Genomic DNA, 23,207 nt, shown 5'->3' with positions numbered 1-23,207 from the left:
TTTACTGAAATGGCTATTTATAACATTAAAGTGAAAAGTTTTTTCTATACAAAACACAAACCCTGCATCATCAAAATTAACAAATTTTATAACTGACAGATGATGTTCAGTGAACACTGCTCTGCAAGTGGTTTTTAAAGATGTGAAAATTTGTGCTAAATGGTGTTAAAACGTAAGAAATACACATACCAGCCTGACATTTATTTATAAGCAAATTCATTGCCAAAATTTTCCTATATTCTCAGTTTTTCTGGAATTTGTTCTCCGTGTCCCAACTTTTAAACTAAAAACCTACCATATGCTTTATAGTATCATAAGCAAGAAAAAAGAGTGAAGACTCCTAAGTTTTCTACAGGACACTATGGTTGTGTTTGTACAATACTAAGCAAAAGCTTTTCATAACACCACATTCTCTAGCCTTCTGATAGTGATGGGACTTAAACAAACACAAAAATTTAAACTTTCTTGCTCCTTAAACATTTCAAATACCTCCACTCTCCAATATTTCAAATAATTTTCAGTCAATGGGCACAGGAGGTGAAACTCACCATACACTCCACGTATCCAAACTAAGAACCAGACAGTGAGGTTCAGATCTTGGTGTCAAATAGTGCTTCAGAGCATGCTGCTCCTGCGAAGTTCTGCCGCAGCCCTAGAGAATCATAACCATCAATCTCAAAGCCACACAAATTCACCCAGAGAGGAAAGAACTCATAATCTATAACAAACAAGAAAGTGGCTCAAGAAATTCTGACATTCTCACAATTTTGAAAATAAAATGTTCCACTCTAAAGAGAGTCTAGATTTTTGTTAAAATTTAAATATGAATAGGCAACTGAGGCCACCTGAGGAAGGTCCTTAGGGAACCATGCACTCAAAGTCCTCTTCGTCTCCAGCCTGTCCTTTCCAGTCCCAGTTAAACCATGCTAATTCAGTCACTCGCTAGGTCCAGTTTGGACTCTTTAGTAGCTTCCTAAATATTTCCTAACTTCAACCTCTTTCTTAACATGCGTATTTTTTCAGTTTACTGTTCCTAAAACCAAGCACTGTTCATATACTCAATTCAAAAATTATACATTGATCTTAAACTCTTAATCAACAACCCTGATACCCTCTGACCCCAATCTACCTTTACAGGGTTAGCTCCCATAATTCACCTATTCACATACCATCTACCAACTAAACACACTCAGCACCTTCACAATAGTTTTGTCCCCATTATGCCACTTGTCTTGGAATCCTTTACTGTTCCTGCCACTGATGGATTCCCACCCAGTCTTCAGGATGTTGCTCAAAGACTATTTCCTCTCATAAGAACTACACTTATCCTCCTGGATGACAAAACACATTCTTCCTATCAAACATGATATAAACACACTCCTATCAAACATGATGTAAATTCCTGGTGGCATTCCTTATTTTCTTTCTTAAAGTTGTTAACGTTTACATCATTTCTCCCTTGGACTATAAATCCCGAAGGCACAAAAACCAAATTAATATAATCTATTATCAAAATAATCTAGCAAATGGATGGAGGTCGGTAAGTATTAATTGAACAAATAAGTGAGAGATTTTTTACCTACAAGATGTATAGGCTTATTCATAAAAGAACATGACCAGATTTCCTGCCTCTAGCCAGTTAAATCACTGCTAAGAAATACATCTTCACTGTGTATCTATCTGAACCAGGCCACCAACTACCTTAGACCATAGTACATTAAGTGATCTTGTTTCTATTGTAGCTAAAAATATACTTTGGAGGGAAAATATTTATCAAGGTCTCCTAATTCCTTAACTATGCTATCAAATACTACTCATTTAACTTATCCCATTCAACATTTGATTCTAAAATTAAGGAATTAAATTTGATATTAATTTTGAAAAGTATCACGCCATCTGAGACCATCTGAAACAGAATGAGATGAGCTGTCTTAAGACAGCTGTTGAGGTTAACTTGCTAACAGTGCAAAAAATAACTGTAGTGGAATAAAAGTAAACAGTTAATATTGATTGATTCTAGGAATTAATTAGGTAGCAAAAGAAATAAAATTTATAATAGGAAATGTATTCTGGAAAATTTGAAATAGCAAAATAAATTCATGCTCAGCAGGTGTATTAAAGAGGTTCAACGGAAACCTTTTACATACAAATACACAAGTATGTTCTTTGCTAACATATAAATTTAATTGCCGGACCATCGTATCACTATTCACCTATCAGAATGGCTGAAACAAACAAGTGTGACAAAGCTGAATGCGGGCAAGGAAGCACATCAAGTACGTCCCTCATACATTGCTAGTCAGAGTATAAATAGGACAGCCGTTCTGGAAAACAGCTCGATAGTTTCTTAATTGTACACTTGGACATTTTTCCCAGAGAAATTAAATTTGAAATTCAAAAACTTGAGAACACATGTTCATAGCAGCTTTATTCACAATTGCCAAAATATGGATCAGCCCTGATATCCTGCAAAAGGTAAATAAATAGTGGTACATCTGTATCATGGAATACTATTCAACAATTAAAAAAAGAAGAGACTATTGATACACACAATTTGGATGAATCTTTGGTGATTATGCTAAGTGAAAAAAAAGCCAATCCCAAAAGGCTGTATATTGTATGGTACCATGTATATAACGTGTTTTAAATAACAGAATTTTAGAAATAGAGAACAGAGTTGTGGTTGCCAGGGATTGGGGAATGGCAGTGGGTAAGTGGGTGTGATCAGAAAAGGGGCACATGAGAGATTCATGTCATGGTGGAATTCTTCAGTATCTCGACTATGGTGAATATAGAGGTGACAAAACTGTATAGAACTTAATACACACATATACACATGCACGCACACACATAACACACATGCACACACAATCAAAGAAAAGTAAAACTTGGGAGGTCAGATGAAGATTGATAGATTGTATCAATGTTAATATACTGGCTGTGATATACTGTAGTTTAATAAAATATTACCACTGGGAGAAAGAGGGCAAAGTGTACAGAGACATCTCTGTATTATTTTTTATACTGCATATAAATCTATAATTACCTCAATAACATTTCAATTTAAAAGAAAATGGAAAGAAAATGATTCTGCCTCATCTTCAAGCTTCATGACAGGACTGGCTCATAGCCCAGTTTATATGTTTCATATAACATATAAGCTTGACTTGCCACCACTAGGGTGACAAGGAGGTCCTGACCCTTAGTACCATGGCACACCTGTGAGCTGCTTTGCCACCCAGATACCTCCCACCCCTAAGTCCAAGGCACTCCTTCCCGCAGCTGCCAAGAATGTGGCCTCCTGACAGCTCACAGCTCAGTCTGTCCATCCCCAGGAATGATGGTCAGTAGCAGGGAGCTGCCTTGGCCAAGGTCAGTGGCCTACCCCACACCCCACGGGCAGCCCAGATCCAGTGATGGGTCTCCACACAAGCACAAAGGCCTAGCCCCTTGCCTTGATGCAGGACATCCCTGAAGGACAGAGTTCATTGTGGGATCAGCCGAGGCCCCGTAGTCCTGCCTCTTTGTTCAGCTTCTCCCTCTGCCCAGTCCTGCTTCCCTCCCAGTTTTCCTGGTAAAAATGCAATGAGAACACACCCCTGTAAACCACCTAAATCTGACAAACCTCAGTCTCAGAATCTGTTCCCCAGGAAACATGACCTATACCAGCTGGCATCCTCCTTACCCATACTGTACTTAGGTAATACTTCTAAAAAAGTTCAGTTTTATAAAATCCCATGTAGGTCAAAATCTAAGCATACCTGATGGCCACATTTAAGACATAGCCAAACTGAAGGGTTTTCTTCCGTTTCATCTTCAGATTTATCTTTTACTTTATTGTCCGTCTTACAATCTTGGCAAATATTCCATTCCACATTCACTAAAGCCTTTTTCAAATTACTTTGTTCCAATCCTTTTCTAAGGTGTCTGCACATAGGTTCTATTAAAACAATGAAGGAGTACAGAGGTAAAATATGGTTTTCTTCAGATAATCTTAAAACTTGCTCTTCATTTGAACTTCAAGAATGAATTTATACACACATTGTTAATCTGAAAACTTAAAATTTTTGCTTCATACTTGAATATAATAAGATGATTAGATGAGAAAGAGATTTTATACAAATTTGAATTTTTGCTTTGTTTTGACATCCTAGATATAACCACCACCACCCCAAATTCACTTCACTTTAACTCTTTCTTTTAATTAAGGTCTTTCATCATATTTATTATTCTCTTTATTTTAAAAGGTTTGTAGAGAAGGTCTTTTGTTTAGTCAGCAATACAAGTACCGAAGGCCTGGGACTGTGGGAGATGCCAAGGAAATTAAAAATGACCAAGCTACAGAGCTCTTCTCTTAGAGTAGCTCACATTCTGGCAGGAGAGGCAAATAAATAAATAAATGCATAAGAATCTCCAAAACACCTTATAGCAGTACAAGAGAAGGCTAAGGTCAACGAAATTTTCACAACTATAGATAGTACAATCAACAAAAGTTGAACGTCTGTACAGTCTTATAAGATATTAATAGTAATAAAAATTACTGGTAGGAAGTACTTACCATGAGCCTGAGAGTGTGCTAAATGTTTTACATACATTATCTCACTTCATTCTCACAACCATCCTAGAAGGAAGTCACTGCCATCCTCCATGACAGATGAGAAAACTAAGTTTTAGTGCCCAAGGTCACAAAACTACTAAGTGGCTAAGCCAGAATTTGGACAAGTCTTTTTCACTTCAAAGCTCACAGTTTAAAGTGTTTTTTACTCAAGGAGCAAAAACACTCTGAAAAGGTCATATCCCAGGAACAAAGGCATGTAGGTATAAAATGTAAAAATGCAGGCTATCTCCTCAGAATGGCAGTCACACATGTGTAAAAACAAACAGCTGGACCTGAAACTGAAAAGGCTTGTGGGACCAGATCGGTAAAGTGCTTTGAAAGCCACTGTAAAGGGCTTCAGTTGTTTCTGGAACCCTGGAGGTTAAGAAACTAGTCAAGGGGCATAATTAGCTTTATGTCCAATGAACTTGCACCAAGAGAATATAAATGCAAATGAGATCATGTAAAAAAATTACTAAATCCCAGTAAGTAGCCAAAGGAACACAAACTAAAAAAGAAGACACTCCTTTTCAACTAGCAAATCAGCAAAGATTTTTACAAATGATATTATAATCAGTATTTAAAAAGTTCAAGGAAGTAGGCCCTTTATTATGCTGCTAGGGGGCCTGCAAGTTAGTAAAACATTTCTGAAAGGCAATTTGGCAATAGAACCAAAAGAGCCTTGAAAATATTTATGTTATTTAACAATTCTAATTGTAGGATCTATACTAAGAAGATAAGCGGATATGCGCAGAGATTTAGCTGTAAAAATGTTTACTATCGCTCCATTCATTAACACTGAAAAATTAAAGGTTACCTATATTTATAATAATAGATTTATTACCTAAATAAATCATGAACTATGCACCCATAGTCTTTTACATCAATGGAGTAATCTTGCCATTAAAATGCTGAAGACTATTAAAATGATATAGATATAAACAATAAATTTAAATGCAAATTACAGAACAATAATATACACTTTGATCCCAGTTTTACATATTAAATATATGTCCATTTAGGTATATAAACATTGCTTTAAAGGTTCAATTGGGGAAATATACCTAAAGATTCAGAAGAATCATCAATTGGAACTGTTTTTCCCTTTGTCCGTTTCTTTCCCATGTTGGCACTTTATGGATTACTTACTGACACAAAATAACAATCTAGAAAACAAGATAAAGTTAGCTTGACAAAAAAAAAAGTTTGTTTTATATTTCTCTAAGTAATATAACTCAGCCACATATAATATTTTGCATGCCTATCATACTTTATAATTTATAAAGGCCATTCACATACATCATCTGGTTTTCAATAAAAACTCTGAAGTAGATAGAATAGATAGTATTACTCCTGTGATTCATAGCTCAGAAAACTGATTCTTAGTAAGATTAATAGGTTTTCAATAAATGTAAAGGTCAGGAGAGAACCTGGGTATTCTTATACAGATCTTGAAAAGTCTCAGCACTTTACACTATTTGGAATTCAACTCACTACATAAATGAATGGAATGCTGGTGGCATGTTTAAACCTCAGCTGATTTCCTTCCTCTCTAAACTACCTTTCTTAGTTCTATGGTCTATGCAAATTAAATTGATAATGTCTCTAAGAAAAATTTAAAATTCTGAAAATAAACTCCTACCAGGAGTTAGAAAATTTTTCAAAATAATTTCAAGGCCAAATACAAAAAGTGATACACTGTTCTGCATTTTCCATACCAGAATTCCCCATGGATATTAACCAAGAATTGATTATAACTGCATTCTCAACTATTTATATTACATTACTGCCAAAATCAGTTTGGAATACTATGACAAATCTAGCTGCACATCAACTCTTCACCTCTTTAGTCAACAATTCAAAAGTTCTCCAGCAAATGTGAATAGTGCTGAAAGAACATACAGGTCTAAGTAGCTTTAAATAATAGCAATGATTTTGAAAAATTGTATTTAACATACATTACAGTAACTTAGTGTCAAAACCACTTAAATTTCTACAATGTTATCTGAACTGGGATGCTTATTAAAATTCTTATTACATAAGTGGAAAGACTTGGAACATATGTTTTGAAACACTTCCCGATTAATTCTGAAATTTAGCTGTCATCCTGCTGTCTTAGTCTTAGGAGTATTCCTCTTTTAGCTCTTAATGGGTTAGTGTAACTAAAGGTAATTCAAAAAGGTTTGCATGAAAAATAAGTGCCACATCAAGTAACTGCTAACCTTTACAAAGATAATCTAAAACGTAACAAGTTTCCATGTTTACAAAGTAAATGAATAAACAACAAAAGAATACAAAGTATGTAGGTACATATAAAACGAGGTATATTTTATGTGCTTTTTCTCATCCCAAAGACAACATTTAACTTATCATACCCAGAATTGTAGATCTTAGGAGAAAAAACAGCACCCACATTCTTCCTTCCAATCAAACTCCCTCTAATCTGTGCTGCATTTTAGTACCAGATATACCTTCCAATAATGCCATTTCCATCACTTCACTCTCTTGATTGAAAGTATTTTAAGTTTTCCAGTCCACAGTCCTCAGCCTTGCGCTCATGGTCCTTTATAAATTGTCCCCAATGCGCTGGCAATTCTGACTCTCACTACTTCTCAAAAAGAACCACTAAAGTTTAACTATATGATGCTTTTGACCTCCAAAGCCCTTTCATAAACATTCTCTCATTTGCTTTTCACAACAACCCTTTAAACAGAGCATTTCACTAAAGGAGGAAACTCGAAAGCACAATGATGAAAGATCACTGGAGGTCAGAGACAGAACTAAAACGGAGGTCTTCCCTCCCTACCCCCAAAACCACTACTCTTTCCATGCCTATCAAGTCAGTCTCTTGGGTATACTCCACTCCCAAACACCTCGGCCCCACCTCTATGCCTCTGATCTCTAGCTGGGACATTTTTAATCTGGACATGTATTATTCCTCTATCTGGAATCTAAAGTTCTGGGAGAAAGAAATGGTTTTAGGCATTACTTCTGATTTGGCTACAACACCTAACATAGTGTTACTACCTAGTAGGTCCTCAAGAAATAATTCTTGCATAGAAATAGGAAAAAAAGAATAGTACCTGATGCAAAAGGATGATTACAAGGTGCAAAGGAATGTACATAAGAACGAAGCAACCACGTTCCCGTGAAAAAGAAAAGGGGAAAGGATGAAGGCTGCAGCAGTGAAGACAGCACTAGCGAATCTGGTTTGAGGACTGCAGTAGCCCAGACTCCAAAGGTAAAGTTGAAAGACGAATTGTAACTGCTGCAGGCAGAGGACAGACAGTAGGGGAGTCACTTTAAAGCTGTGGATAGAGTTCCAATAAATTTTTGACAAGTATGAAGGACATCTAATGAGTCATAAGAGAGTACTGTGGGTACCATCAGCTATAAAACATCAATGAATCGTATTAAGTTTTTCAGGCGATTCTTCAGATGGGAATTAGCTTCTTAGCCAAATTACTCTCTGCAGGACTCCACACAAAATTCCAAGCAAAGCTGGTCCTGCCGGTTCTCAGATTAACCCAGTTCCCTACCATCTATGCCCTCCCAGTCTTCCCAAGCCGGCTCGGTTCCATTAAAAATGGAAGCGTCTGGAAAACTTTGTCAGCAGGTCTGAAACGGGGCTTTCAAGTTTCGTGCAGATGTGTCCTGTCCAGGGTCATTGAATCGGCGAGGTCCTGCTTTTCCTACGCCCCACCCGGGGCCGCGGCAGCAAACCCAGCTCTAAGCCGCAGGGCGCCCCCCGCCGCGCGGCGCCCGCCACACCGCCCCTTTCAGCCCAACTGCTCCGCGCCCTTGGGGGAACCTCGGGGTCCACCAGGTCGAGAGAGGCGCCACCACCGACAACTCATTGGCCAGCTCCTGGAAGTGACAGGACATAAAGCCAATGAGAACGCGGTACCGGGCCGAGGATGGGTAACGTGCTTAAGGAAGAGGGGCCTTGGGCAAGAGAACGAGCTCAGGGCAGAAAATTCGGGCTCTCCCAGCACAGGAAGTCATGCGAGCTGTGACTGCGACTCATTGAGATCAGAACTCACCCACGGCGACAGCGCCCATAACTGCATCCCCTAATAGGCCTTTGGGCTGGGCAGCCAGCTCTGTCTTCCTCCTGGTGACGAATAAAAAGCGACAGAGCCAAAGCCACAGTGACCACTAGAAAGCAACAACTTCCGGTACGGGGCATTATGGGAAGTGGCTTTGGCCCCCGGGTCTGGAGGCGCTGACGCTAGTCAATCGGCGCCTGCGCGCGGCTGACCCCGGAAGCGCAGATGCAGCGGCGCCCAGGACTGTGGTTGCCACTGAGTTCTCCTTACTGGGATTTAAATGCTTCTAAACTGTGGGTGCCTGGTGGTAGTCAGAGGTTTGGAGTCTCGTGGCGGTTACATTACTCACATGACATCTGAAGTCTGGCTAAGAGGGAAACAGTTAAATCTCATGCAGTTTCCTTGATTCTATCCAATCGACTTCTAAAATTGTAAATTGTCTTGAGCTGACCTTGCCCACAGAGGGTAAGGTGTTCAAACATTTACTGTTTCTTCGTCCAGAATGTGTTTGTGCCCAACCCTCTGTGGAGTGAATTAAACATAGGCCTCACTGCCCTGGAGTTTAGTCTTATACAGAAAACACAATAATCGCTATGGAGAGAAAAAGGTGCTGGTGCCAACAGAAAAATAGGCACGTCATAGAAACAAGATAATTCACAGTAAAAGAGCAATTGGTCATAAAAGATAGGAAGAAATGTTCATCCTTATTAGTAATCGGATAAAAGGAGGGTAAGAACGTTGCCTCCTAACCTGTTGAATCGGTCAGAGTAACGATGGCTAAATTTGGGGGGAAACTGGTTCACCTGCCCTTTTTGCTGATATTCGTTTAAGCTATCGTCACTCAGCACACAGGCATTTTTTGTTTGTTTTTATTCTAGAACACAGCCGTATCTGTGGTACCACCTGCTTGCTCTGCCTGGAATGCTGTTCCCCTTCATCTTCCCTCTTTGGTATCTTCTCCTAATAATGTTCACACCTTGAAAGTCACTTTCTGGTTTGAAATTGGCTGAGCAACCTAAATAACATAGCTACCCAATCACTCCCCTCATTTTGCTTCTCTGCCTAACCATTACCACTATCTGGTCATTTTCTTTCACATTTACCTGTATATTTATCTCCTGTCCCCGCCTCCTACATACACAGAAACATGCAAATGTAAGCTCCTTGAGACCTGGGACATCTTTGTCTTGTTCATTGCTGTAGCTCTGGTATTGAGAAGTGTCTGGAACATAGTACGTGCCTAGTGAATACTTACTGAAGAAAGTCATTAGAGATGAAATGCTGCACAAGAACGTTCATAAGCAGCCTTAACTCAAAAGAGCCAAAACACTGGAAATAGCCACATTTTCATCAAAAGAATGGAAAAACTGGTCTAGTCACACAATGGACTACTACTAAGCAATAAAAAGTACTCATACACACAAGAACATGGATGAATCTCTAAAGTATTCTGAAAGAAGTCTTAAGCAAAAATGCTGTGTAATTCCATTCATACGAAATTCCGGAGCGGGCAAATCTAACGACTGTGGGAAAAAATCTGAACAGTGGTTGCTTTTTGGGGGTTGGGTAGGAACTGACTGGGAAGGAGCGTGAAGATACTTCCTGGGGTTCTGGTATATTCTATATCTTAATAGGGTTTAAGTTACACAGGTGTATGCATGTGTCAAAACTCAGCAAATATACGTTTCATTTTTGCCTCAAAAGAAACTGGAATGATGTTGGGAAACTTTGCCTTCATTGGCTGATGTTATCTTTTGTCTGCTAGCTTTTTGTTGCCCCACGAGAGACTGCATGTGGGGTTCCCTCACGTGAGAGACTGCACGCGAGGCACTGGTTAGCTTTTTGTTCTCTCACGTGGAGGACTGCATGTGAGGTTTGTCGCAGACTACGTCTGAGTTGGATTTTTGTCTATTTTCCTGCATCCGTGGATGAGGTAGAGAAGTAACTAAGTTATATCGGAATGACGTGACAGGCATGTTGCCAAGGCCTTGGGCCGATGGTCCCAGGCAAGAACAGTTAAGTGTTGTTGGTCCGAATGAACTGGCCCTTCGGCCAGATAAGCAATATTCTTATGACAGTAACTGCTGAACCCTCCCGGAACTGGCCATTCCAGGAGCGTGAGGCAGGAATAGGGAGCTTGGCTCTAAGGTACATCTGGAAAAATATATCAGACAGATCTCAGCTGGCAGTGTAATGTCGTCATCCGTCCTTGGTGATTCTTCATCATTCCAGCATTCCTGGGAACTAGCAAGCAGCCCCGGAGACGCCTCAGCTTTCCCAGCCACAGACCTGACAAGGTTTTGTTTTATGACTTTTCCAGTGCTGTTTTATCCATTTGCTGAGCTTCTCTGGCATGAATTTTAATCTTAACAGCCTTTACTTTCTCTCATTAGCACCTTGTTTGAATTGCCTTTGTCTTTTGCTATTGCATATTGCCAAATAAACTGATTAGGTATTGCTAAGTAAATTAATTAGCCCTTTCCTTCCCCCACTCCTCCACTGGTCATTACAGAAACTGAATTTGAATACTAGTGTTATGCATGCTGAAGTACGTAGGGAAATGTATACTAACGTCTGCATAGATGTATGACAAAGCTAATAGAATAAAAAGTTATGCTAGTGTTCAGGTCAGTTTCTTAACCCCAGCACTATGGACATGTTGGACCAGCGAATTCCTCGTCGTAGGGGGATATCCTGTGCTTTGTAGGAAGTTGAGCAGCATCCCATTAGACGTCAGAAGCATCCCTCCAGTCGTGGCAACCCAAAATGTCTTCAGACATTACTAAATGTCCCCTGGGGAGCAAATTCGCTCCCCTTCTCTTGAGTCGCTCTATTGCTTCACTGTAAAATTCTCTCAACGGGGCTGTGTGCTTGAAATTTTTCCTACAAGTTGCAGGAAAACAGCAATGATTTAATGACGTTGAAAAATACCTACAAAATACCAAGTAGAAGATGCAGCTATAAAGACCTATGTACTAATTTCATTTTTGTAAAAAAAAAAAAAGAAAGAAAGAAATCGCAGAGGTTAGCAACAATAACCAACACCAATGAATACCAGTGTTTACAAAATATCTTATGGGAGATCTCTAAACTGAATACGTAACACAAAGAAAAAAAGTGCACTGGGTGTATTTAGATTGTGAAGGAAAACATTTCTAATTACTCTCGTGGGGAGTCGCCTTCCAACTGTCCTTTTAGTAGCCGGCACAAACCTCTGTGTATGCCCCGGGTCCTTCCTGAAGTCGCCACGGCCACCATCCACGCTCACCCTTTCCCTAAAGCCTCGCTCCTCAGTGTCGCCCAGGGCCGCCAGGATCGCGGCAGCGCAGGAGGAGTTTAGGAATGAGGCATACAGGACCCCACCGCTGCCTGCCGGTCCCGCTCCGCGCCATCCGCAGCTCCGTAAACGTTTCCTCCGCCAAGTCCGAATTTGAGGAGCGTTCCTTTAAGGGACCATTCCCTGACCCAGGAGCCAGTGTTGGCTACACTTATCCCCGACAGTGGCAGCGGCTGGCAAATGGCCACAGGGTAAAAGAGGAACGCGATGGGGCGAAGGAACGCCAGGCGTCCACCGCGACCCGCGACTCCCAGGTAGCGGCGGCTCGCGTTTCCGGGCCCAGCGCGCACGCGCCGCGTCGGGCGGGCGCCGTCCGCTTCCCCTGCGCCGCCCCGCAGGCGCGGTCCCTCCGCTTCCGGTCGTCCTGCGGCATTCTGGGGCTCCCGCCGGGTGAGCAGTGAACTGTCCCCGCAGCCAGGAAACCCGGGGCGACAGCACCAAGGCGGCCCACGGCCGAGGTGAGTCTTCTGCCCGCGAGACCCCAGGGGGAGGGGCTGAGGGTCGCTGCAGCAGCCCGTTCCGTGTCCCCGGAACTTGGCGACGCCGTGGCACCGCCTTCCCACGCGCTGCACTCCGCTCATTGGGTAGGACGGGCGTCGGCATTTCCCGCCGCCACCTTCACCACCACCACCACCCTTCCCCCTGCAGGGCCTAGTGCGTCGTGAGGTGCGAGGGCTCCTGTGCCCCGCGAGGCGAGAGAAAGAACAAGTCCTCCCAGGAAACGCGTGTGCTTCTACGGTCTCACAGCATTCGCGGAAATCTTCAGTCGGGAAATTCTCTTACAGGTTTTTTTCTTAGACTGCAATCTCATCTACGGAAATAATTGGACAAATAAATGGTTTGCTTGTGACGACACTCCCGTAGTTGCCCCCCACCCCCACCCCCAATGGTGACTTGGTCCCAAACTTCACTGCTTGTTCCGTTTTGTCTTCCAGACCTCCAAACTCGATGGTGTCTTCTCCCAACCCCACTCACTACCTGGGTGATGAGACAGACGTGCCTTTAAATCAATGTTGATTACTCCCAAAATTGCATCTCCATGGGGATCTCTCGTAAACCCCATAACTACATCCAACTGCCTGCTGGAAGCCTCTCCTCACCTTGCTGTCTTTCTAGGCACTGCATTGGTATGTCTAAAACCAAGCTTCAGATTTCTACCATCTTCATATAAATGGCAAATCCATCCTTCTACATTCTTAAAGCCTTGGAATCATTTTTGCATATCACCTGTAATCCATTGGTAAATCCTGTTGGTTCTTCGCTTTCTGTATGTCTGGAACGTGAACGTTGTTCACCACCGCCACCACCGTACCCTCATCCAAGCCACCTTCATCTCTGCTGGAGTCGCTGAAGTGCCTACTTGGTCTTCCCGCTTTCATCCTTGTTCACCTGCACTGTTCACAGCAGTGCGGGTGGGTCTCCATATATGTAAGTCAAACCCCGCCAGTGGCCTTCCATATCCAAAGTCCTGGCCATGCCCTGTGAGTTCCAACATAAATTGTTGCACATTTCCTCTCTAACCTCTCTCCTAAAACGCTGTCCTGGGCTCGGTGTGCACCAGCCACCTGGTCTAGCATCCTCTTACTTCAGGGCCTTTGAATGAGCTGTTCCTTTCGCCTGGAACCTGTCCAGATAAACACATGCTTTCTTCTTCACTGCCTTCAAGTCTCTTCCTTACAGTCACCCTAGTGGATTGGCCTTCCTTGATCACCTTGTGTAAAATTGAACTATCCCCACACACGCACTTGCTCCCTATCCCCTTTAACTTCTTCAGTCTTCTCCATAACAGTTACCCACGGACCATATATATTTGTTTTGTGTTGTCATGGTCTCCTCCCTCTAGATTAAATCTCTATGACAGCAGAGTTTTTTTGTACTTTTGTTCGTTGTTATAGTCTTAGTGCCGAGGACAATGCTTGACATACAATAGGTGCTCAAGAAACACTGGCTGAATGAATGACCAATAATAATAATAGCAAACACTTTTATAGCACTTACTCTGTTGCCAAGCACTGTTTTATCCACTTTCTAACATCCTCATGTAATCCTCACAGCAACCCTGTCATTCCCATTTTAGAGATTGCAAGACTGAGAAATTAAGCCACACGCCTAAGATCACACAGTTGGTAAATGGCACTTGGACAATCTGGCAACAGAGTATATACTTAAACTGCTACGATTAAAAAAAAAAGTAAATTCATTTCCTCTAATAACCATCGAATGAGTTGTTTCTTAGATTCCTGAACTCCAAAACACAGTAGAAAAGATATGTTTGGAATTTTAATAAGTCCAGGAATTTTAAATGTTTATATGAAGATTTTTTTTAATAACACAGCAAATTCTTAACATGCCAAGTGAAAATAGTAGGACATGAAATCACTAGTAAACATTGTGTTTAAAGGAGGGAGAAGTGGGTAGCTTTAACAGTTATTTGAAAAAGATTCAAGATGAAGATGATAGGTATCCTTGGTAATATTTAAACTACATACATTGCGGTTGATAGGTGACAAAACAGGGATTCCTGATCTGTTGTATGTAGAGAAGAGCTAGTATCATTAGGTCTCGAAAAAGAAAAGTGTTCCGGGGTCAGATAGGTTTGGGATGCTACACATACCATACCCTCCTCTTAGGAATTCATGGTGTATATTGGGATCTAACAATAAAGACTAAAAAGCCACCCACAAAAAGTGCCTGTATACTTTATTGTCCAAAAGAGGACAATAGATTAAATCTACGATAAACACTAAATCGGTCAGAATAATAAGATGACCCATGGTCACCCTAAAGAAACCTGTTGAACTTTGTGTCATTCAGCATTTCAAGAACTTATTGAAACACGAAATGTTTTGTGTAATTTTGTTTTCCCAGTGTGGCATTGACACCCTGGTAAAGTGTTTTAAGGACATCAGTTGAAAACACACTGGAATTAGGAATGATGTGCTTTTGGCATTGATTTATACTCTGATCAGTAGGGATAGCCCAGTGTGTGTGAGAGTGCTTCTTATTTTCCTGATTCATATCGTTTATCCTAATGAATTCAACACCCCACCACATTTAGTCATTCCTATAATCTTTGATGTGTTTTTGACAGGGTCCATTGTAGCTACCGATTTGTCTGTCACCTGTAATTCTCATTTCTTTTTCAGCAGCAGAACTCCTTTTCCCCTTTAAAAGAACCATACAATGAACTAGCTAAATTGTTGGCCAAATACCATTTTTTGATGGTAAAGAAATGATCCAACCATATTGGATGAAACAAAGAAAACTTGAATAAAGGAGACATATTCCTAGAGGACTTGATAATGGATCATCCAAGGCAGCTTTTAGGAAGGGAATCTACTCTCAATGTGTTGGCATTTCATGCGTCTGAGTCTGTGAAACTTAACTCAGCCAGATGGTGAATTGGGGTAAATTTATTCCACTGGGTAGCTGTCAGCGTCATCAGCTAGCTTGCCTTCCCCTGTGGGAATCTAGCATGGCAGGACTCCTTCCTTTCACATTGCAACACGGTTGCCCAGTCACAGAATGTGGGAACTTTTTTTTTTTTTTTTAAGATTTTATTGGGGAGGGGGAACAGGACTTTATTGGGGAACAGTGTGTACTTCCAGGACTTTTTTCCAAGTCAAGTTGTTGTCCCTTTAGTCTTAGTTGTGGAGGGTGCAGCTCAGCTCCAGGTCCAGATGCAGTTGTTAGTTGCAGGGGGCGCAGCCCACCATCCCTTGCAGGAGTTGAACTGGCAACCTTGTGGTTGAGAGGACGCACTCCAACCAACTGAGCCATCTGGGAGCTCAGCTGCAGCTCAGCTCAAGGTGCCATGTTCAATCTTAGTTGCAGGAGGCAGAGCCTACCATCCCTTGCGGGACTCAAGGAGTTGAACCGGCAACCTTGTGGTTGAGAGCCCACTGGCCCATGTGGGAATCGAACCGGCAGCCTTCGGAGTTAGGAGCACAGAGCTCCAACCGTCTGAGCTACCGGGCCGGCCCGAACTTTTTTCTAATAGATGTCTCTCTTACTTGTCTCAGTATACATCTATTAGCTATTGCATACAGTCAGTGTACTGAAAGTGTGGTGTGTGAGTTGATGGATAAACATTAGAGGCAGAGTCCAGGTAGGAGGAGGCAAGGTCCTGGAAGGAAACACACACACACACACACACACACACACTCACTCACTCACACACTCATACACACTCAACTTTGAAGAGACTGTTTAATAAAGGGACTATTTACAGAGGTGTAGCCAGGTTGAAAGGAACTATGACTACTCCTAGGCCTGCAAGGTCTGCTGGAGCTGAGGAAGAAGGGCTGCCTGCAGAAGATGTGGTCTTTAGCGGGTCACAGCCATTGTCTGAATCCCACCAAAGCAGACAAGAGTAGTGAAGAAATACTGTGGATTCTTTCTTCTTCCATCCTCCCACTTCCTGCCAGTGCAGTGGCTGAACCCAAGCACAGAAAAGGCAGAAGAGTCAGGTGCTATAGGCTATGGGGTTCAGGGGGCCAGAGTCCAAGACAGGGCAAAGAAGGGCCAAGAATGGGTTTAGGGGACAAACAGAAAGTAACTGGCACACGAGAAAATGGTCCAAATCATGAGCCCCTGAATTAGGCCTTGGTAGTTGGGGTTGGGACAAAGGGACATGTTCAGGCCTATGCTATTTTTCTGTGCTCTCCTGCTTCACAGACCTTCCCTCTCTCTCCCTACTATGTCTCCTACTCCACTTGTCTAAGTCTTACTCTTCCTTCAAGGCTCAACTCAGATCCTGCCGCCTTCATCAGATCATCCCTAATGGCCCATTCCATTGATTATGCCGTCAACTAATCCCTGTGATAATACCTATTCTGATTATTTAACATCCAGTCTTTTTGTCTTCATTGTTGTAGATCTTATCAAATATATGTCCTGACCCTCAAACTAAATAGAAAGCTCCAGGAAGGAATGATGGATGAAACTCTACATATAGTAGCTGATAGATAAACCGTACCAAAGAGGAGAAAGAATTCCATGAAGACACTGTCAATGTAAATAATGGTGTTTGACTTGACAGAGTAAATTCTCTTTGGGAAGGTAAGCCATATTTTCTTTTATAGCAATGGAATTGAGCTCTACTGTTTCTTTTCAGAAGTGTAACCCATCTTTTTTTCTGATGAATTTAGTACTGCAGGCTAATCACAAAACTTCAAATGATACAGAAGCATACAAATTGAAAAGTAAAAGTCCTTCCCTTCTTTCTACCCACATTTCACCAACTGTCAATAGTTGTTTCACTGCATATAGTATTCTGGGTCAATAGTTCTTTACTCTCAGCACTTGAAAAACAGTACACCTCTTCCTTCTGGCCTCCATAGTATCTGATGAGAAATATCCTCTTATTTGAATGGTTTTCCCTTGTAGCTAAGGTTCATTTCTCTCTTGCTGATTTTTTTCATCTTTAATTGTCAGAAGTTTGACTATGTGTCTTGATATGGATTTCTTTGGATTCATCCTGCCTGAGATAGGTTCAGCTTATTGAATCTGTTTATGCTTTTTGAAAAATTTGGGAAGTTTTCAGTCATTATTTTTTCAAGTACTTTTTCAGCTCTCTTCTTTCTCTTCTCCTCTAGGATTGTGATGACATGAATGTTAGATCTTTTGTTATAGTTCCTATATGTCCCTAAAACCTTTTTTTGAATGGCACACATAGAGACAAAACACCATAAAAAGACAATGTATTAAGATTTTTTGGGGGTTCGGCCCGGTGGCTCAGGTGGTTAGAGCTCTATGCTCCTAATTCCAAAGGCTGCTGGTTCGATTCCCACATGGGCTAGTGGGCTCTCAATCACAGGCTGCCAGTTCGATTCCTCGACTCCTGCAAGGGAGCTGAACGGCACCCTCCACAACTAAGATTGAAAGGACAACTACTTGACTTGGAAAAAGTTCCCCAATAATAAAGTCCTGTTCCCCTTCCCCAATAAAAAAATAAGTAAATGGGAAAACAAGATTTTTTTTTTTTTTAAAGAAGGGAACTATGTAAAAATTTTGAACTACTATATGGCAACTTTTTGGAAGGCAACCTGGCAATATTGACCCAAATTTTAAATGTACCTGTTTTTCTAACAAGCCACCTCTACAGACTTATTCGTGAATATACAGTATTAATCAAACAGCATATATAAAAATAACCTCTATTATAGAATTGTTCAGATAGCAAAAATGTAGAAGCAACTCAAATGTCCAAGGTAAAAAATGAAATAAGTTATGAGATATCTACATGATTAAGTATGACAGTCAACCACTAGAAAGAATGAGATAGATCACCATGTGCTGACAGTGAACACATCTCCAAAATATAGTTGGGCAGAAGAGTAGAAGTAGGGGGCAAAAAGATATGTATATGTGATACATGTGGATATGGACATATTTTAATTATGTTTATATATCTCACTCTCTACATATACGTACGCATTATATCAGCATATATTTTCCACATGTGTTTATGTACAGTGCTTAAATTTTTGTCTGATTATGAAACATGAAAAACTCTTTGCCTTGGATTGGGGACCTAGGTAGATAGGAGAAGAAAGTATCAGCAGGAAACTATATTTAAAAATTTTCTTCTACTATTTGAATTTTCTAATCTTGTACTTCAAAAAAACTGTTAATAGGAGGGACTTGAGCTGTGGGATAATTAGCAGCCTTTATTTTCTCTCTTCACATTCTGGTGTTTAAACATTAATAAACTTAATATTAAGTTAGGAAAAAAAATTAACTATCATATAACTAAGCTCTCTTATTCTGTTCATTCTAGGTTTTCAAGGTAACCAATCAAAGCCTCTCCTGGTAATATCACTGATATGGCTTTTGACTACATACTTAGAGTATTTCAGTGAATTTGCTCATAGTGGTAGGTCAAGATGCCCGATGAACTATCAAGATAGATAGGAATTTGGTGTGGTAGGTCAAGATGCCAGATCAACTATCAAGATAGATAGGAATTTGGTGCCTCGTCATTATTAGAGTTTTATTGCTCTCACTGGATTGTCCCACATTTTGGATCCTTAACATATGACATCTTTTACATATATACTGTGTTTCTCCGAAAATAAGACCTAGGCAAACCATTAGCTCTAATGCATCTTTTGGAGCAAAAATTAATATAAAACCCTAAATTATATTTATTATATTATATTTATATGTTATATTTATGTTATTATATTATATTTATTATATTTATTATATTTATTATATTATATTATATTATATTATATTATATTATATTATATTACATTATATTATATTATATTATACCTGGTCTTATAGTAAAATAAGACTGGGTCTTAGGTTAATTTTTGCTCCAAAAGATGCATTAGAGCTGATGGTTCGGCTAGGTCTTATTTTCGGGGAAACATGGTACTACAACACATTACAAAGTAGAATAACGGGGAAAGATACTCTGATTAAATTTCACATTTTATGAAGAAATCATGTACATTTTCAATAAGTACCCATATTAATATACTTAGTTCTCCCAATAGTGCATATGTAAATTGTCTTTCTTATTCTTACCTCCTTAGAAACTTACAGATATCCAAAAATGCTTGAGATTCAACAGGCTGAGGCCCAGCTCTCCGAGTTAGACCTGCTAGCCAGTATGTTCCCTGGTGAGAGTGAGTTCATAGTGAATGACCAGCTGGCTTTAGCAGAACTGAAAGATTGTGTTGAAAAGAGCACAATGGAGGGGCGATCTTCAAAAGTTTATTTTACTATCAATATGAACCTGCACATATCTGAGGAAGCAATGGTAATTCGGTTTTGCTTTTGGAAGAATTGAAACATGTCAAGTTGTAAAACAGCACTTAGGGCATTTTTCTTCTTTTTTTGATCAGGCGATGTTTTCTCTGGCCTGTATTCTTCCCTTTCAATACCCTGCAGTTCTGCCTGAAATTACTGTCAGGTATGTTACAGAAACTGGCCAACTTTAGAAGTCAAAATTTATCTGAGAAGGAAAGCAATTGAGTTTGTTTTCTGTTCCAAGAAAATTGATTTAGTTTTGTTATCCTCTATCTTTTCCACCAGATCAGTAGTATTAAGTAGATCCCAGCAGACTCAGCTGAACACAGATCTGACCACATACCTGCAAAAGAATTGTCTTGGAGACGTCTGTATATTGAATGCCACAGACTGGGTTAGAGAACGTGCCTCTGGCTATGTCAGCAGAGACACCACCCCTTCCCTTCCTCCAGGAAGTACAGTCCAGCCGATCGATCTCATTCTCACGAGACTCTGGATCTATAGCCATCACATCTACAACAAATGCAAAAGAAAGGATATTCTAGAGTGGGCGAAGGAGCTTTCCCTGTCTGGGTTCAGCATGCCTGGGAAACCTGGTGTTGTTTGTGTGGAAGGCCCGCAAAGTGCTTGTGAAGAATTCTGGTCAAGGTTTGCTTTCATGAATTTTGTATGCTGTATCAATAATTTTAGTGCTAAACCAGATACTAGAGCTGTACAATAGTATCTCCCTGGGGTTGTATCTTATGAGGATTCAGTGTCAGGTCAGTGGGCAGAGTTGAACTCACGTATGGTCAGCATTACTTTCCTCATCTGGTAGTGCACACAGGAGACGTTCTGTAAATAGATATTGAATCTAGCCCCTCCGTTTCCATGGAACTAATTTCCCCCCATCAGTGATGCTGTAAGCTGTGCATACCCTGTGAAACAAGGGAATTTCTAATCTCATTTCTCTTCTGATATCCTAAATGAATTTTTGAAAAGTTGCTTTGGGAGTTTGAGATTCAGCAATTTCCACATTTTGAAAAAGCTGATAGGAGGCAATGATAATGGCAATGCGTGAGTTCATGGGATTATGGGATGGGATTATGACCAGGATCATATTTAATTAAAATTATTCCCTGTGAGATAAAAGTAGATTTCTTCCCTTCTAGGAAAAGGCATTGATAAACCAGTTTTATAACTTCTCTTTTCAGTGCTCTAGAATGCACAACACAGTTTCAAAATTTCTACTTTGAAAAATTTTTTTCAGACTTAGAAAATTAAACTGGAAGAGAATTTTGATTCGCCATCGAGAAGATGTTCCCTTTGATGGTACAAATGATGAAATGGAAAGACTAAGAAAATTTTCAGTTTTTGAAGAAAAAGTGTTCAGTGTTAATGGAGCCAGAGGAAACCACATGGACTTTGGTCAGCTATATCAGTTTTTAAATGCCAAGGGATGTGGGGATGTTTTCCAGATGCTTTTCGGTGTAGAAGGACAATGACTGAGCAGTGGCATAGTTGAAAGTATTTTGTCACTGTTGGCCTTTGATTTTTCCCCCCACTCTTTCTTGAAAGATTAATTAATTTTACATTAGTCCAATGCTAGAATATTGGGGCGGGGGCGGGGAGAAAAGGTGGTATAGCTGAAATGCATATGTTCAAAATATGTCATGATTGAAAACAACTGAATTTTAAATTATAATCTTAAAATTGTTGACAAATTTCTTGACATATAAACTACCCATTTTGAAACAAATTAATTTGACTTGAGTTAGATAATGTTGGTGGTACAAGTTGCCATCCATTCCCAACCCCCTTTACCTGCCTTCACTAAAGAACCTGGAAAAGCTAAATACTCATTCTCCGAATCTCTCTTGCAACAAAGGTGGCCTTAGGCCACTGCTTTGGCTAGGGAATGTTTGGGAAAATGTTTGCTTTCTTGATTAAAATGATAGATGCAGCTAGGGCACCTCTTCCCCCACTTTGTGCCATAACATCAAGGTGATAGCTGGAGCTGCAGCCGTCCTTTCAACTATGAAGGAAGGAAGGGCCAAGAGAACCACAGAGATGCCAGTCTCCTATGTTGTTGAGTTCCTGATCCAACACCAGCCCCTGCCTATCTCTAGACACCTTATTATGACATGAAATAAAATGAGTTTTATTTATATTTCTGTCCCTATTATTAGCAGGTGAAAGCTAGTTTGCCAAACAGATTTTTTCAAAGGTTGAGTTTTGCATCTACCCCAGTCATTTGATACAAATAGGTGAAATTTTTCGTAAATGGAGTTTATGGTTCATTTCTATTTTTGTACACCTATGCTCTGCCTCTGCCCCTGGGCTGAGGCATGAGCACAGCCCAGACATTTTAACAGGCCTCAACGGTTCGTCAAATTTGTAATTTAGATAATTCATTTTTGGCAAATTGCATTTTGACACATTTTTTTTTTTTAATTCTGGAAATGGCTTTCTATAAATTTGGTTTCAGCAAATCGACCTAGAGTCAATACACACACTAACTAGTTTTTGAGGCCCTTCATAAGCCAGTTCCAAAAGTGCTTATTAAATAATAACTAATTGCTAGCACACAGGTTGGTACTATGTGTTGGGTATTCCATGAAGAGTCAGACTTGGTTAGAGGAATGAGGTTGAGGGTGGGGAGGGACACAGTGCATTGCTTATCTTAGTACAAAGTTGGAGGCAAACTATGTGCCTATCACTAAATGAATCAGTAAGTACACTATGGCACATAGTATTCAGTAAAGTAGAACTAGCAAGGCAATGTGGATAGGTCTTAAATATTAGGTGGTGCAAAAGTAATTGCAGTTTAAAAAGTTAAAAATAATTGCAAGAACCGCAATTACTTTTGCACCAACCTAATATAAAGGCTGTTGAACACAGGTAAGAATCAGAATGGTATTTACAGCAGTGACTATATTGGATCCGAATCTTATGTACCTCCTCCGATTCCCACCCTACTGCCCACTTCCCCATTGCATGTAAGTTGCCCTGGAAATGCCAGTGCCTCCTCTGTTGCCACCACACAACCAGCTGTTTGTCTAGAGTTTCTGACTCCCACAGTTACTACTAGATTTGGATGATAACCCCCACCAAAGAGGCCGGGTGATACACATATTGCTTTTAACAGGACTAGTCACCTCTGTTGATGGAACCAAACAGGAAATCAATTGAACAAAGGAGAAATAGTCCGCAGCGCCTGAGTACCATGGAGTTGAGTATAAAAGGGTGAGACAACCAGCAAGATGTGCTTGTTTCTCTATGTGATTCTGAGAAGGAAAATCAGTCGAGAACTGTGTTTCAAATTTTAAGACTGCCATATTACCCTCTTTCCTAAAAACTGCACGGAACACATACATGATCTGGGGGGAAAAGGAGGGGTGGGGAGAGGATTTAGAGAGGATATTACCTAAAACACTACTTCTGAAATTTTAACAAGACCTGGGAATGTTAAAAATGCAGA

At 40.4% G+C, this 23,207-nt stretch overlaps 2 protein-coding genes across 15 annotated transcripts in view; one reads left to right on the top strand and one right to left on the bottom strand.

Moving 5' to 3' along the window:
* USP16 (ubiquitin specific peptidase 16) overlaps window positions 1-11,923 on the bottom strand; it is a 28,239-nt gene extending 16,316 nt beyond the window's left edge. For 2 of the 11 annotated variants that reach the window (XM_081075737.1, XM_081075742.1), the window contains exons 1-4: window positions 8,641-8,779; window positions 5,662-5,763; window positions 3,762-3,940; window positions 549-652 (exon numbers count right to left, since the gene is read on the bottom strand). In XM_081075737.1, the coding sequence (XP_080931863.1) occupies window positions 549-652; window positions 3,762-3,940; window positions 5,662-5,722 (344 nt within the window). In that variant the 5' untranslated portion in view covers window positions 5,723-5,763; window positions 8,641-8,779. Of the gene's footprint in view, window positions 1-548; window positions 653-3,761; window positions 3,941-5,661; window positions 5,764-7,680; window positions 8,427-8,640; window positions 8,780-11,858 lie in introns of those variants that run through there. The other 9 variants (XM_081075736.1, XM_081075740.1, XM_081075739.1 and 6 more) reach the window with 9 other exon arrangements.
* A 350-nt stretch (window positions 11,924-12,273) lies between these two features.
* On the top strand, window positions 12,274-21,894 carry RWDD2B (RWD domain containing 2B). Of its 4 annotated transcripts, XM_081075845.1 has the most exons (9): window positions 12,345-12,441; window positions 12,632-12,768; window positions 12,919-13,110; window positions 13,307-13,411; window positions 16,861-17,044; window positions 19,531-19,757; window positions 19,843-19,910; window positions 20,033-20,395; window positions 20,997-21,894. In XM_081075845.1, the coding sequence occupies exons 6-9, from the start codon at window positions 19,551-19,553 to the stop codon at window positions 21,229-21,231; spliced, it is 873 nt and encodes a 290-aa protein (XP_080931971.1). In that variant the 5' UTR covers window positions 12,345-12,441; window positions 12,632-12,768; window positions 12,919-13,110; window positions 13,307-13,411; window positions 16,861-17,044; window positions 19,531-19,550; the 3' UTR covers window positions 21,232-21,894. The 4 variants fall into 4 exon arrangements, with proteins under 4 accessions (XP_080931970.1, XP_080931968.1, XP_080931971.1 ...); XM_081075844.1 differs by lacking the exon at window positions 12,632-12,768 and having other exon boundaries at window positions 12,274-12,441; XM_081075843.1 differs by lacking the exon at window positions 13,307-13,411.
* Window positions 21,895-23,207: the final 1,313 nt, after the last annotated feature.

Source organism: Rhinolophus hipposideros, assembly GCF_964194185.1.
Source record: "Rhinolophus hipposideros genome assembly, chromosome: 2".
Taxonomy (NCBI): Eukaryota; Metazoa; Chordata; class Mammalia; order Chiroptera; family Rhinolophidae; genus Rhinolophus; species Rhinolophus hipposideros.
Note: the sequence above shows the minus strand (reverse complement) of the source record. Positions and strands in the feature narration are given on the sequence as shown.